Below are 15,116 nucleotides of genomic sequence, written 5' to 3' on the forward strand. Positions count from 1 at the left end.
GATTGTAGATTTATTAGAACCAGGCGATGTTGTTCTAGCGGATAAAGGTTTTCCACAGATAAGAACTGAAGTAGAGAAAAAAAATGCAATCCTTGTTATGCCTCCATTTTCTCATGGTGATCAATTTAATCCTGAAGAAGTTGAAGAGACATATAATATTGCATCAGTAGGAATCCATATTGAGCGAGTAAATCAAAGGACTAAAGAATTTAATATTTTAAACAAAATACCGGTAGCATTATTTTCTCATATTGATGAAATTGTTTTCGTTATTTGCGCTCTGGTCAATTTGGGTGAACCTATAATCAAATAATAATTGTATAATATTCTAAACAATTATTCTGTATGCTCTGAAATAAATAACATATGTCACGATTGTAATGTAAATTATGGGATTGAATAAATCTTTAAATTTGATTCACCATGCTTTTATGATTATTATTCTTTTGATTGGAAAATAATGCACTTCGAATGTGTTTCGAATCTGACATTTTTTAAAAACTTAAATAACAGTGAAGACCAATAGTACGATATTTTTCTTTCGCATATCACAATCTTACGAATGATACATAACTTTATATTAATCACTTTGTATTAAATCTAACGTTTTCATAAACTTTTGTAACGGTGATGAATAACAGTGCGATATATTTCTTTGGCAGATCACAATGTTACGAATGACGCATCACTCATGAATACGTTTCTAATAATCTTTGAATGTAATCGTTGAAATAGAATTTTTGTAATCGAGGGACTAGATTACTCAAAAGTACGTCGTCTCTCTTTACTTGGATGAGAAGACTTCCTTTTGGAGAATAAATGAATAAATCACAGAGCGCGATATTCATCACATACATTTGTATTTGTACTTGGATGTAAATCGAATGGCTTTTGCTGAGTTGTATGCCATTTTCACCCAACTTTAAGTACTTGACATTTAATTCAACTTTCTCTTGATCGAAGATCGGTTTATTCCGACACGTGAAGGGGCATTTTATCTCAATGGCTTTTTATCCCAAATATTCCGTCCGTAGGTCAGAATAGCATCTGGTGAACAGCACAACCATGGTTGCTGGATGCAAACGATGAGCCCAACTTAAACCACCTCGCATCCTGGACTTAATAACTTTTTGTACTCCTGGAGCGCACGATCTTCGTTTTTTTTTATCCGTACGATATCGATGCGGTCTCGACATTCCCAGGATTTAAGAAACTTCCAATTACTTTGGCCTTATCGAACTTGTTCCCTTTTAATCTGTGTGTACAGCTTGCCCTAATTCTCAATTTTCGTTCCTTGAACCATTTTGGGTTTTTCGATTGAGTGATCGTTTGGACGCTCATCGTCAATGCAGCATTAATGTCACAGCATACGTTCTTTGAATAAAAATCAAATAATTCCCTCGCGATAAGGATTTCAGGATTATATCGAATGTTTGCGTACTAAAGCATTAATATTTCTGAAGTTATTTGCTTTGCTCTTTCCTCACAGATACTCTTTTCGGTAGCTTGCATTATTTCTACCAACGACGCGGCTGTAAGTATTTCTGTTTCATTTTTTTCTTCAACCTTCAGCATGGTGAACAGTGGTGTTTTGGCTAAAGAATCTCCCACCTCAGACGTAGAAATTTCCAACGGTTCAAATTTTTTTTCTTGTTTCTGAAAATAAAGACGGTGTTGGAAACAAGCTGGACATCTTCGCATCTTTATCATAGCCCAGTAGCTGACGATGGGATGGTTTTCCCCATCCTTGCGGCTGGTTGGTTTTCGATGCTGAAGACTCTGGTGAATTTATAAAATGCACTAGAGCGCATCCATGCTTACATTTTTTGGAAAGACCGGCTTTGCATGTGCATGTGGCATAGGTAACGTGCCTATTGTGGTCAAGCTGAAAGATTATTTTCCTAAAATTGACCATAATTTTTATTTTAATTCATATACATGATTCTTAAATACATACTATTAGTTTCACTGTGTAAACATTCGAAACTTTGGTCTGCGCTACAACCGTGCAGGTTATTGTACCCGGTTGATTTGAATCTACGGTTTCGACAACGTTTCTAACGTGTCCGGATCTGAATAATTTTTCGCCTTTTCTTTCATTCTGGCCTCGAATGAAATTATAAACGATGGGAACAAACCCAAATGTTATAATTTTTTTCATTTTTGATAACTGACAGGCTGCATCACAAAAATTCGGTTACTTGACACAAGAGTGCGGTGGCGTCAGCGACGGTGCTGCCTCTACAGTTTATGCACGGTCCCTGTAGCGCTTAGACCGGCCAGAATTCGAATGAGAAATGGCAGGATGCCGCTAATTTTATCAGGCACAGGTATAACACGAGGCATACGAACATTCTTCCCAGTCCCACGCGCAACTGCACGAGCACCCGCCAACGCCGACTCGACGGCTTTATAACCCAGTCGCATGGCGACCTTTATTGCTGTGATGACGGATTTAAGATTCACAGTTCTCTTCTGCTGTTCCGCTGTATCCCCTTTGTACGCACATGTGTCATACGCGTTACTACAAATACGATAATAACGACGACGACGATGAGGACGACGACGACGACGACGACAATACACAATTTTTCCATACGATTAATGTACATTGTATATTTTGGAAAACTTTTTTTCATTTTCGAAAGAGTTTCGAATTTGTTTTCCTGTGCCCAGTTTATGTGTGAATAACAAGTTTCTTCTCTTCAAGCACTTGTGTATATGGAGGACTATAATGTCTGGATGTTGTGTTTACCCTTTTGAATCCTTGCTTCCGATAAGAAGCCACGTAAGATATATATTTTGCCTTATTTATGGATAGCAGTGTAATTTTACCGGAAAAAGTTGACGCGAGGGATTTTATTAAAAAGTGCGAATCGTAACCGGACAAATTGCGAAAAACTATTGAAATTGTATGCGTCTCTCTGAAATTCAAATTACACCGATTATGAGCAGGACCACGATATTTACCCGTGAAGTGACAGTGATCGTGACACTTTTTCTCGTCAGGGCTAAACGGCTTTTCGCAAATATAACAATTCTTTGCGCGCATGTGACGATCGCGTTGCACTTGGGTAAGAGACTCCATCGGAATTATGTTTTTGATGCGTGACTCTACTTGAGTCGATAAATCTTTAAGCTGCTGCATGAACCAATCTATGCAATCGACACCTTGTTTACTGTGGAACTCCGATAAAGTCTCATCGTACGCGCAACGCACATAGTATGCTACACTGTGCGGGATATGCTTTTGAAATTCACATGTTTTACGGCTTGAAACGTGATTTTGGAATTGATCAACCGGTACAGACTCTAATATACATTCGAGATCGACGTAAACGACAATCGGGACGGTGCCTTTGTTTTGAAAATTTGAAAATGTTAAATCTTTAAACTCGGGAAATTCCAAGCGTACTTTATTTAGCATAATGCAATTTTGTCGGTGGTTGTCGCAGGCATGTTTCACACTAAAGTGACACAAACATCTGTCACATAAAAACAGTTGACCATTATGATCAGACAATTGTTTGCTCACCAATCGTGAAAGATCTTTAATCCAAGCAAAGTGGAATCTTGGTGTTAACTCGCGAGCCATATCATTTTCTGGGTTACTCTCAACCATCAAAAGATGAATCGTGTCAAAGTTTGCGGTACTCAAATGATCGCTCAAATAAATTGGCACGATGACGCTTTCATTCGATTTTGCATTTGGCGAAAAATTTTGAGATTCTATCTCATAAACGTTGATTCGCAAATTATTCAATCTCTCAAACTTTTTCACATCATGTAGATTAGCAGGGAATTTGATACCCGTACAGTCCAACTCGGAAATATAGCGGCGATAATGGCTAGTCCTATCGGTGTTGATGTTGACCGGGTGGAGGGCTGCTGTGACGGACCAGAGAAGGCATTTTTCATCTTCGTTTTTCACTTTCACCACCGCTCTCCTCCGCTGAATATCCTTGGGCAGCTCAACGAATGTCGAAAGCCCCGCGGCAAGCGGCTGGAACCGGTTGATGTTTACGACAGTATTGAAGATCTCGATCATGCTCCACCCAGAATCGCGTTGTTCAAAATCTTCAACCTTCACAAGTAGATCGTTCCTTGCGTGTGTGAACTAACCGTCTATATCGTTCGAGAGGAGGATCGCGGTGTTGGAGGTGTTGAAGCTTTTAACTTCTTCCGCAATCCCCTTGTGCTTTATGTTTTCAAATTTGCATGATAATGTGAGGTTAACCTTCACATTTCCCTCCTCGCGTAGTATCAGCCTCGATCGCTCAACAACGATTCGCTGCGCGTCGTCCAAAAAGGCTTCCAAATTCTTATGCCCGAGATTTGTAACAACTCCCATTCGGATCCGGTCGGCAAAAGCACTATCGACGTCGTCCCACTGTACGCTTGCAGGACTGCCGATATTAGCACCCATCACCACGGCGTGCTGCTGCTGCCGCTGCTGCTGTCCCTGCCGCAGTTGTTGCCGAATCTTTGCTATCCAGGACTGTACGAGCGTGATTGTATGCTGGATTTGCAGTTCCGTCCCTATTCTCGTTCTCGGATGCTTGGAAACATCACGCAGCAATTGAAGATTTTCCATTCCAACGCCAATTCAGTGCTTGAAGATGTTGTCATTCTCCTGCTCGGGATGCATCTCGCTCAACAAATCGTGTGCGTTCTCCATCATTTTGACGAGATCTGAGTGTGTTTCAGCGGCCATGACTTCAACGTTGATATAAGCAGAACTTTGTATAACTTTTGACTCGCACGTATCGTGTAAGACTGATAAGTCTGCATCGGACGCGTTGAGCTTATATATAGGCCGATAGATCGCAAGAATTTAAGTGTGATGGTGAGGGGTCCAAGCTTTGTACCATCCCCGCCATCAAAGAATCAAAAATTTTTATGATAAACAGGTCTGAGCCTGCACACCCCAACCCTAATCAGCGTGGGACATGTGATGGGAAAAATCGGTGAACGAAAAGCAGGTAGCGAGCAGTGTTTGGAGTGTGCAATAACTAGGAGGAGGAGGAGGACGAGGATGAGGAAGCGGAGGTGGAGGGTGTTTGGAATGGCGCTGATGGTGATGACGAGTGGGTGGAGGTGAATGTACGGGAAGTGGGCATTGAGTTTGATAATGATTTTGACGGTTGCGAAGACATACACATCAGATTCGGTTTGCTTCTGGATGAGATTGATCAAATCCATCAACTGCTGGGAGACCTCGACAGAGCTGACGATGATGGTTATTATTCGGACGAGGATTGGTGTGTAACGCCACATTAAAATAAAATTCTAGTATCTTCCATACTTTCGTCGTATCACTCATTTTGAATATGTGGAAACTTTTTTGGGTTTGAGATTTATCATGCATATAAATGACGAGTGCAGCAGTATCAACTTTTCTATTTCGGTTTGCTCTTTTTACAGATTTTTCATCACGAATCAATTTTGAAAAAAATGACATCTCATCCCCATTGCGAGTATGATTCGAGTGATGATTATGATGACGATTGGGCAATCGTTGATTTGGGTGGGGATGAGGAGGTTATGGACGAGATAATTATAGGCTTTTCCGGAGCAACTCCTGAGTTCTCGCTGGAGGAGCTTCGGGACCTCATTGAGGACGTGCGAGCTGCTCGATTGAGGCCAAACAGCTAACATTATATAAATTATGGTGATACACGTATGGACGTTATTATAGAAAAATGGGGAGAGGAAACTATAGCTATAATTATAGATGCCGAAAATACCGATGATGATGATGATGATGATGATAATAATGTTAGCGAACAGGATAACGATAATGATCTTATGGATTATTTATTTTGAGGAATAAACCATGCTAAATTCGCAACTATTGATTATATATTTTTCACAAGTAAAAATTCATAACATTTACATTTGTATGACAAGAATGGGTGAAAGTTATAAAGATATATATTTGTAATGTATCCTATTTCTAGATTATAATTTTATCGAATAGTAAATTTTTTTAATTCTATGTATAAGCTATAATATAATTGAGATTAATTCTATTGAATATTCTACATATAAACTCGAATATAATTGTATATATTGTAATAAATTCTATTGCTATTTTGGTAAATATTGTCCATATTATCTATACACACGATTGCAACCTAGACAGTCTTTAATTAGAGGATTCAGTCCATCCACTATATCGCCATTAGGTCCTGGTGTATAATGTGTGCTACATCTGCGAGAAACTTGCGATGACGTAGTCCATTTTCATATTCTCTGGTAGTTTATCCCACGCATCATTGATGGAGTTTGATGCGAACATGTAGACGAATTATTTTGGCAAACACGCTATATCCTCGGGTCTCATCGCCCTCAAGTCACCCAATTCTTTGAAGAGGTAGAAAGATTTCTCGAGAAAAGCTGTACATTCCTTCGAATGCCTTTGCTGCAGACGTTGAACGTTTTCCAGCGCACAATCATACGTCGGGATGTATTTACAATTGAGATTTACCCCAGTCGAGCCTTCTTTCATATACTTCTGGAACTTTGCGTTTGGGCAGTTTCCATGATTGAACTCATGCCGGGGTACCGCCTCCATAAACTTCAGTTTTTCCAGTGTAGGGGGTACAACGTGCAATTCTTCCATATTAATAACTTGCGGCGTACCGTTGAGAATCTCCGACAGCCATGTTTTCTTCTCTACTCCTATGACGTACATGTAGCACGCATTTTCAAACATTTTTCTCACAATCTTAGTCACATCCTCGTGAGATATGTCGCCAGCATTCCATGATATTCCGTGGTGATTGTCAACCAGGCATTAGTAGCTCTACATTCAAGTGGAAAAAAATTATTTGTATATGAACCTATTAACCGTTTCTTTATGCGCACGTATTTTATTTATCTGAATTATTTTATTTGACATCAATAAATATGCACTTGCTGAACATTAAAGTTAAGCAACTGAATCAAAGAAGCATCAAATAAATCTTGCTATTTTTTTTTACAGAAAGAATTCGTTTCTTCAATCTAAATGTTTATTCTATCACTTTTAACAAAATAGTTACCAGAATAAGATAAATTTTTTAGTTGGACGGAATTTGTAGCTCGTTAGTTCAGATCAGACAGTTACTCAATTCAAATAAATTGTTTGATCAGTCGGAATACTTACTTTTTCAATTCGAAATAATCACTTGAATAAGATAAATATTTTAGTCGGACGGAATTTGTGGCTCCTTGTTCAGATAAAAGTTACTTAATTCAAATAAATTTTGTGATCAGTCGGAATATTTACCTCTTCAATTCGAACAAAATAATTACTTGAATGAGATAAATTTTTGAGTCGGATGGAATATGAACTCGTTGGTCCAAATAAAATAGTTACTTGGGTGAAATAAATTTTTCGATTCGGATCGAATATACAGTATTACCTGAAATAAACTAACGAATTGTTTGAAATACACTTTTGATTCAGATCAAATAAAAAAAGTGTTCTGTGCTAGCGCCTGATATACGTATGGGCTATTCCGCGTCAACCGGATCAGTCATCTCTCAGATATTTTTTTAATTTGGCATGTGGATTGTGTGTGAGGAGTTAGATTTTTGTGCCAAAGCGCGAATCTCATAATGCAAAATTCGATTTTTTATTAACAATAACAAATTAGACTCCCATTTTTTTCAAAAATTCATAACTTTGGCAAAAAATTAGATACAATATATTTTTTTTTTTCAAATTACGCGGAAAGCTCCATAGAATTTAAAAAAAAATACGAAATGGTAAAAACAAGTTGTTATCAATTGTTTATTTAACATTTAATTTTTCAAATATTTTTAAAACAGTGACTGACACGATCAAAAAATTTTTTTAAAATTCTGACATGTTCCTTGAACTATACTACAATCTGTGAATTAATTCCAGAGGGGTGTTTTTCTTCGTTTTTGAGTAAAAAATCATTAAAGGTGTCGATGCGCATGAAATTGCAGCGCGCCGAGTCTCTACGTAATGGCGGGCGACCGGTTGCCGTCCACCGCTACCCCGCGGTGGCGTCGCAGCGTTATTTTAGAGTCATTTTCACGATGTAGGACATGATTGAAGAATCTGAAAAAAATACCGTACCTTCACAAGGCCTGCTCAAAGCGATAAGTGAAGTTTCAGGAATGTGTTTTTCACCGTTTTTTTATTACAGAGATTCAAAATAACGGTTACACACCATGAGAGTGCACATAAATCATAATAATTACATAACTTGCTACTTATTTTAAAATAAAAACACATTCTTGAAACTTCACTTATCGCTTTGAACAAGCCTTGTGAAGGTACAGTATTTTTTTCAGATTCTTTAATCATGTCCTACATCGTGAAAATGACTCTAAAATAACGCTGCGACGCCACCGCGGGGTAGCGGTGGACGGCAACCGGCCGCCCGCCATTACGTAGAGACTCGGCGCGCTGCAATTTCATGCGCATCGACACCTTTAATGATTTTTTACTCAAAAACGAAGAAAAACACCCCTCTGGAATTAATTCACAGATTGTAGTATAGTTCAAGGAACATGTCAGAATTTTAAAAAAATTTTTTGATCGTGTCAGTCACTGTTTTAAAAATCTTTGAAAAATTAATTGTCAAATAAACAATTGATAACAACTTTTTTTTACCATTTCATATTTTTTTTTAAATTCTATGAAGCTTTCCGCGTAATTTGAAAAAAAAAAATATATTGTATCTAATTTTTTGCCAAAGTTATGAATTTTTGAAAAAAATGGGAGTCTAATTTGTTATTGTTAATAAAAAATCGAATTTTGCATTATGAGATTCGCGCTTTGGCACAAAAATCTAACTCCCCCTACACAATCCACATGCCAAATTAAAAAAATATCTGAGAGATGACTGATCCGGTTGACGCGGAATAGCCCGTATGCACGATATGTGTGTAGAAAAGGGAAAATGCATGTGAAACTGTGGCCCTATGGACAAGGAAAACTTTGAGCGTAGGGCTACGGCGTCAATCCTCACAGTCTCCGGCACCTCTTATTTGACTCCGCTGCGATACAAAACAGATTTTTTTTCGCTGTAGGCCTGTGGCAGCATCAGTCTTCGTATTCTCCTGTCAATGTGGTGTCGTCCACAGTGTTGCAGGAATTGGAAACTGTGACCGCCCTAATATTGAAAGAATCCAGAGAAAACTTTGTTTCTAATAATTTCACCATTTAAATGAATAAATCTTATCTTCAAGTCACCTTAGTGGAACTTATTTCATTCAAAAAATTAATCTCTCAAAATGTTCAACTGATTAATAGTAAGCAGTAAAATAAAATGGAGAAGAAAAATTTCGTGCAGTCAAATAAGATTTAGTTATTTCAAATAAAGCTCGATAAAAATGTGTCAGTAGTTGAATAAAAAATTCAGTAATGAATATTATTTGGCTGAATTGAAATTTCATAATAATAACTATACATTCACTTCGCCATATCCTAGTATAAGTTTGTTAATAGAAAATACTCTTTTCTCAGTGTATATTCTCTGAATGCAGATACAAATGTAGTTTGCATGTTTCTATGTACTTTCAAGCTGCGTATAGAGGGGATTAACATGAAATGGCGGCAGCTTTGCACGTTTATTATACCTACATAAGAAGCTATTTTCATTCGATTAATAAATGCGTAGTTGTTTGAAGAAAAATACCTTTCTATTCATGCAAAATTTATTTAATGTGGTAGAAATTTCAGTAAAACGAATCAATATATCATTGCCCCAAATTAAATTCTATTTGGGTAGATTTTTAGTTGAATCTGTGTAAATTGAGCCGAAGTAAATTTGTGAAAACCTATTCCAAAAAAATCGTAAGACAATAGCGGTAATATCCAGTTTGTTTAATAAATCTACAGCCCCAGCTACGTTTCATATCCGCGTGCGTCTGAATCGAATATACAAGCTGGAAGTGAGCATTATGAATACGATATATAAAATGTACTAACCTTGAAATATTGGGATATATTCTGTCAATCCTCGGCCGGTTAGCACTGTTCGGGTTTCTTCGTCCATTGTTCTCACGGAATTTTGTGTAGAAGACCGTGGCTTTTTCTATATTCTATTTGAGACACGTGTCCACAATTGGTTGATGCGTAGCTCGGTCTCCGACACGAACCTCATCCCGCCACGGACGAAACAGGAAAGAAAGACATTTCCGGATTACCGAGTCACGCGCGCTGCCGAGCATGCGCATTCGTTGCTAGGCGCCTTGCGTCGACATATCGCGCAGGGTTCGCTCACTGAACTCTATGTTATCCGCGGAAAATAAGGGTGGCGCTAGAGTAGCGAAGGATAAATTCTAAAGGAAGCGCCAATAGTCCGGTCGAGAAGTGAGTTTACTGAGAAAAATCGTTAGAATGGTCTTAAAAATATGGCGATTGGTGCGTTGGATTCAGAATTTAAAATGATGAAACCGGTATTTTTTAATTAATCCGCCATTAAAAATTTCAATAGTTATAAACAAAAAACGAAAAGAAAAAAAGGGAGTCTCCGTTTTATAGCTATAATTTCAAAAATATAAAAGATAAATGAATTTTGAAAAAAGATCCTAAAAGAGGAGGAAATTTCCGATGAAAAAGTCTGTACTCCCGGAATTCTAGCTTTATTATTTATAATTTTAATTTAACGTTGAAAATAGGGCTCCGCGCGGCCGTTTCGGTGCCTAGGCGTCACCGCCTAGCGAAGCATGCAACACGAAACAATTTTTTCATAACATTCAATATTAATTTAAAAATTTGAATAAATTATAGTGTTATCTAGACACTTGAAGGAATGTAGTCTTACCAAAAAAAAAAATTTTTAACTCGATTTTCGTTTAAGTTATTTCATTGTTAATCAACTCATTTTTCGTAGACTTGACTTTTCATAAAATCACTTGTAAAAGTTTAAAAAATGGGTCTATAAATTTTTTTTATTTTGTTGCCTCTTTTTAAATAGTCTCTCTTTAATTTTTATGTGGTTTTTGGAGTTTTTACTTTTTAGTTTCGAAATGTCTATCTTTATTGTAAATTTGCCTTCATTACATATTCGTCGACCTTTGGCATCTGATGTTCGATTACCAAGACGGGAACCTCCGTACTTCGGTCCTCCAAGAAAGTCTTTGACCAAGAGCCGCTTCTTATGAATATAGTCGAAATTGGTGAAGAAACACCACGTGTCCCACATCATGGATCAATCTCTCATCCGCTCTCGTTGTGTCCATTTAGCGGGTATATTCGAATCATTACAGCGTGTCTGGCGTGTTAAAAAGTAAACTAAATTTGAATGCTTCGGTCATCATGCTTCATCATGGGTCCAGTAATAGGTACTTCATCGTTGATGAAATACCTCGTTCTAACTCATTTTAATAAATACTGGGACCTCATTGTCTACTCTTTTTTGCAACTTATCTTTCAGTTTTTTTCTACTCATCATCATACAATGTCACGCCATTATTAATAACAGTGAATTAAAGATTATTCATTAAAAGAAGTCCTATTCAACTACAGTAAACAAAACGCATTCAAGGTTATTTTCTATTTTTTACTGTTAAAACTCACTTTGTCGCGGTCTGCGCATACTCTACGCATTGCGCAGTAAAGTAGACGCATTGTCACGAAGTAAGGAGTAGAAAAAGCAATTTCTCCTCTAAAGAAAGGGAAGTTGAATTTAAGTGGTTCGAATATATAGGAGTTCTACTGTAGTAAAGCATACGCGTTATGTGTTTCAGGTAGAGTATATTTCAATGGTCAAGCCGTATGTCAATGCATCACAAAAAAGTATTACATATCATATGGCCGCTATCTGCAAACAATATATAACGTTCACATGTAGAAATGGAATTTAATAATTGAAAGACTAATTAAAGTGGTTCTTCCACTAACCAACTGTCTTATGGAGTGTCTCATTCTCTGATAACTCGATCACAAAATACAGTAGTCTATGTACATGAAGTTTCGGAGTCAATTATCGGGAACATAGGCGATATAAAACTATCTTAAAAATGATAAAGTCTCATCTTCAGACACGGAAAATAAACGCGGTATATTTACTTCTGTATATCACAGTTTTGTACATAACAAAAAATATATATAGGCCATCGCAACTTCTGAAGATATATCAAATAAAAAAGTGAATAAAAAGTAGACAAAACGCATTTGGTCGTGAGCGCTCTAAGGCCTGTAATCAATGTCGTGATAGATTTGAAATTCATTAGTGATGTAAATAGCACCTATATCTTCCTTCAATTTGTCATGTGTTACAACAGCAGATAACAGAAAATTAGTATACTACGTAGATAACGAACGGTCCGATGATGAGAAGGTGAAAGAAGGTGGCGATGCTGATACAATTGTCGTTTTCTAGGGTGATAAAAATTCGCAAGTCATGATAAAACTTGTTACAATTTTTGTAAATTCATTGGTAAACAGTACAATCTTTGTCGTATCAAATTTATGATTCATATCAATTTTTTTTGAGTGACAATTATATGTTTATTTGCAATTTTACATACGTTCTAAGTTGGAACCCACTTTATACGCTCCTCAGCGAAAGAACCACCCTCATAAATAATTTTAAATTCAATTAATTAACATGCGTTTGGTATTATCTTCCCGTGTTAGTAGCCCTCTGACCGAATACTTGTAATTAGAATTTGTAATCATCCTGTATCAATAATTCTACGTTTATTTTATAGCTTACCAGTTTGGAGAATTCACTGGATGAAGAATGTCCTGGATCGACAGTACTGGACCCTCGTATATCATTCAAACGTCAATTGGTAAGTGAGCTAAATTCTACATCCATAGGAGTTCGATTTTAAGACAGGAGACTGCATATTCTCATTCCATAATTCGTCGTATAATCTACTCTTACGTGCATTAAAGCGTGCCATCCAACTTTGTACACATAATATTGGTTGAAAAATCGGTCATCCATTCAGCGCCGGATTTACCTATAAGCCGCAGAGGCCTGAGCCTAGAGGGGCGTTATCTTCGCGGAAAAATTTGTTCTGTGAATGCATTTCTTCTTCGTTAATCAAAAAATAATTTGTTTGCATTGTTTGTGAAAAAAACTCTGTTTATCGTAGGAATAGGTGTTTATTAGTCTGGCTCACTTAAATGAGACATTTTGTAAAAGTTATACATGAAATAAAAATGTTATTGATTAATAATAATAATAACGACGACGACAATAGTAATTATATAATATTGGCAGTAATAATAGGTTTAATAAATTATTCAATCTAACAAACTATCATATCCAATTTTTCCTCTTCAACTCTGCGATAAAGAGGCAGAGGAATAGCCTTTTATTACCAATGAACATGCAAACTAAACAAATTGATCAATGAATGACATCTGTGACGCCTGATTTTTCCTGTGATACGGTCACCTGGAGAAGTTACCGAGAACTTATCGTATTCATAACAAAATTGGCACCCGCGATGATAACTGTAACAAACTTTACAAAAGACATCGCAAAATTTTGTTGTGTGGCTGGCGTGGTTCACACGTCTCGCAATCTTTATTTTCGATAAGCGTCGGATAACATACTCGGTAGCTCAGTGCGGTGGAGAGGCAAGGGGTCATTTTGAAGAGAGAGATAGATAGACAAATATGTGTTCTTTATGCCTTAGCCTAACAAGGCCTTGAGGCAATACAAATTACAAAGAAGTAATAAATGGATACAAACATTTTACATGCATAAGGCAGTAACAGTATGGTGTAGTTAAATTAGGTTACAATTAGGGTACAGTAAATGCGAATGGACTTAAACACTAAATCATTGCAATGTATGATTTTCATACGGGCGTAGCCCACTGGGGAATGCATTTCAGCATAGCAAGGGAATTTAACTGAAAATGACTCAATACATAACAAAGAATGCTATAAATGAATAGTACATGGTACAATAATAAGATTCAGGACAATGTGAACAAAATAGGAACAGTTACATGATATTTGCAGTCATGACCTGGATCTGATTTCCGTGTGGGAGCTGGCCTCCACTGTTAAAAAATAATCATATATCTGAGACTTAAAATCATCAATAGGCGGGGCATTTTTTATAGATAACGGCAGACTGTTCCAGAAATGAATTGCGAACACGGCGAAGGAGTTTTGATACATGGTCGTTCCAGCAGGAGGAACGACTAACGACGGGCCCCGATCTGTAGCTGCCAGCCTATAAGACCGGCGGCTATCGGAGGTCACTTCAGGGAATAGTTCCCGCAGATATGAGGGCGAGGACGATGCAATGAGTTGATATAAGACTGAGCCGAGAAAGTATAGCCGACGATCAACAACTGATAGCCACCGTAATCTAGTTCCATAAGACATAATATGCACATCCCTTCTCCGGTTGAAAACGAACATGACTCCGCAATTGACTAGGCGCTGAAGTTTGAGATTCAGATAATTTGTGGCATCATGGTATGCTAAGCTACAGCAGTCAACCTGGGGTAAAATCAATGCTCGGACAAGCATGGATTCTCATGAGAAGAAAGAACATCGCTGCGCTACTTGAGCCTGTGCAGTGTTGCATAAATTTTCTTAGCCACTTGCGCCACATGCCGATTCCACGTAAGATCAGATTTTATGTGCACCCCTAAGTTGCGAACTGAGTCTCAACATAGGGTACAGGCTGTTGATTATTAAGAATGGGTGGAAGGTTTTGCCGCTTTAATTGTTCAGTGTACAGAAAACTTCCCAGGATTATCGCTTTAGTCTTTCCAACATTTAATTTCAGGCCATTTCTCAGGGCCCAATCACCAACGACCTAAGCGTCGCAATTAATTTTAGCAATTGCCTGAAGGATACCACTGGTCAGGGCATGCCGATATATTTGCAAGTCATCTGCAAAAATGACATGCATGGTGTGCCTCAATCCCGAGCCAAAATCATTGAGAAATATGAGAAAAAGTAGGGGTTCGAGAACAGAGTCTTGAGGCACTCCAGACAAGTTGGTTAGGAAACTGGAGGGCTCGCCTGAAATACCCTGCAATGCCTGTGTTATATCAGTTAAGTACGAATGGAACCATGTGATCGCATTGTTTGAAAAGCCATAACCTTTGAGCTTAGACAGGAGTAACCTATGGTGTATACTATCGAACGCTTTACTGAAATC

At 37.6% G+C, this 15,116-nt stretch overlaps 1 protein-coding gene across 1 annotated transcript in view; it reads left to right on the forward strand.

Moving 5' to 3' along the window:
- Window positions 1-15,116, forward strand: part of LOC124301613 (uncharacterized) — a 65,466-nt gene that overhangs the window by 19,085 nt on the left and 31,265 nt on the right. Inside the window, exon 4 of the mRNA XM_046756908.1 lies at window positions 12,685-12,768. Within this exon, the coding sequence (XP_046612864.1) occupies window positions 12,685-12,768 (84 nt within the window). The remainder of the gene's footprint in view (window positions 1-12,684; window positions 12,769-15,116) is intronic.

Source organism: Neodiprion virginianus, chromosome 3 (assembly GCF_021901495.1).
Source record: "Neodiprion virginianus isolate iyNeoVirg1 chromosome 3, iyNeoVirg1.1, whole genome shotgun sequence".
NCBI lineage: Eukaryota > Metazoa > Arthropoda > Insecta > Hymenoptera > Diprionidae > Neodiprion > Neodiprion virginianus.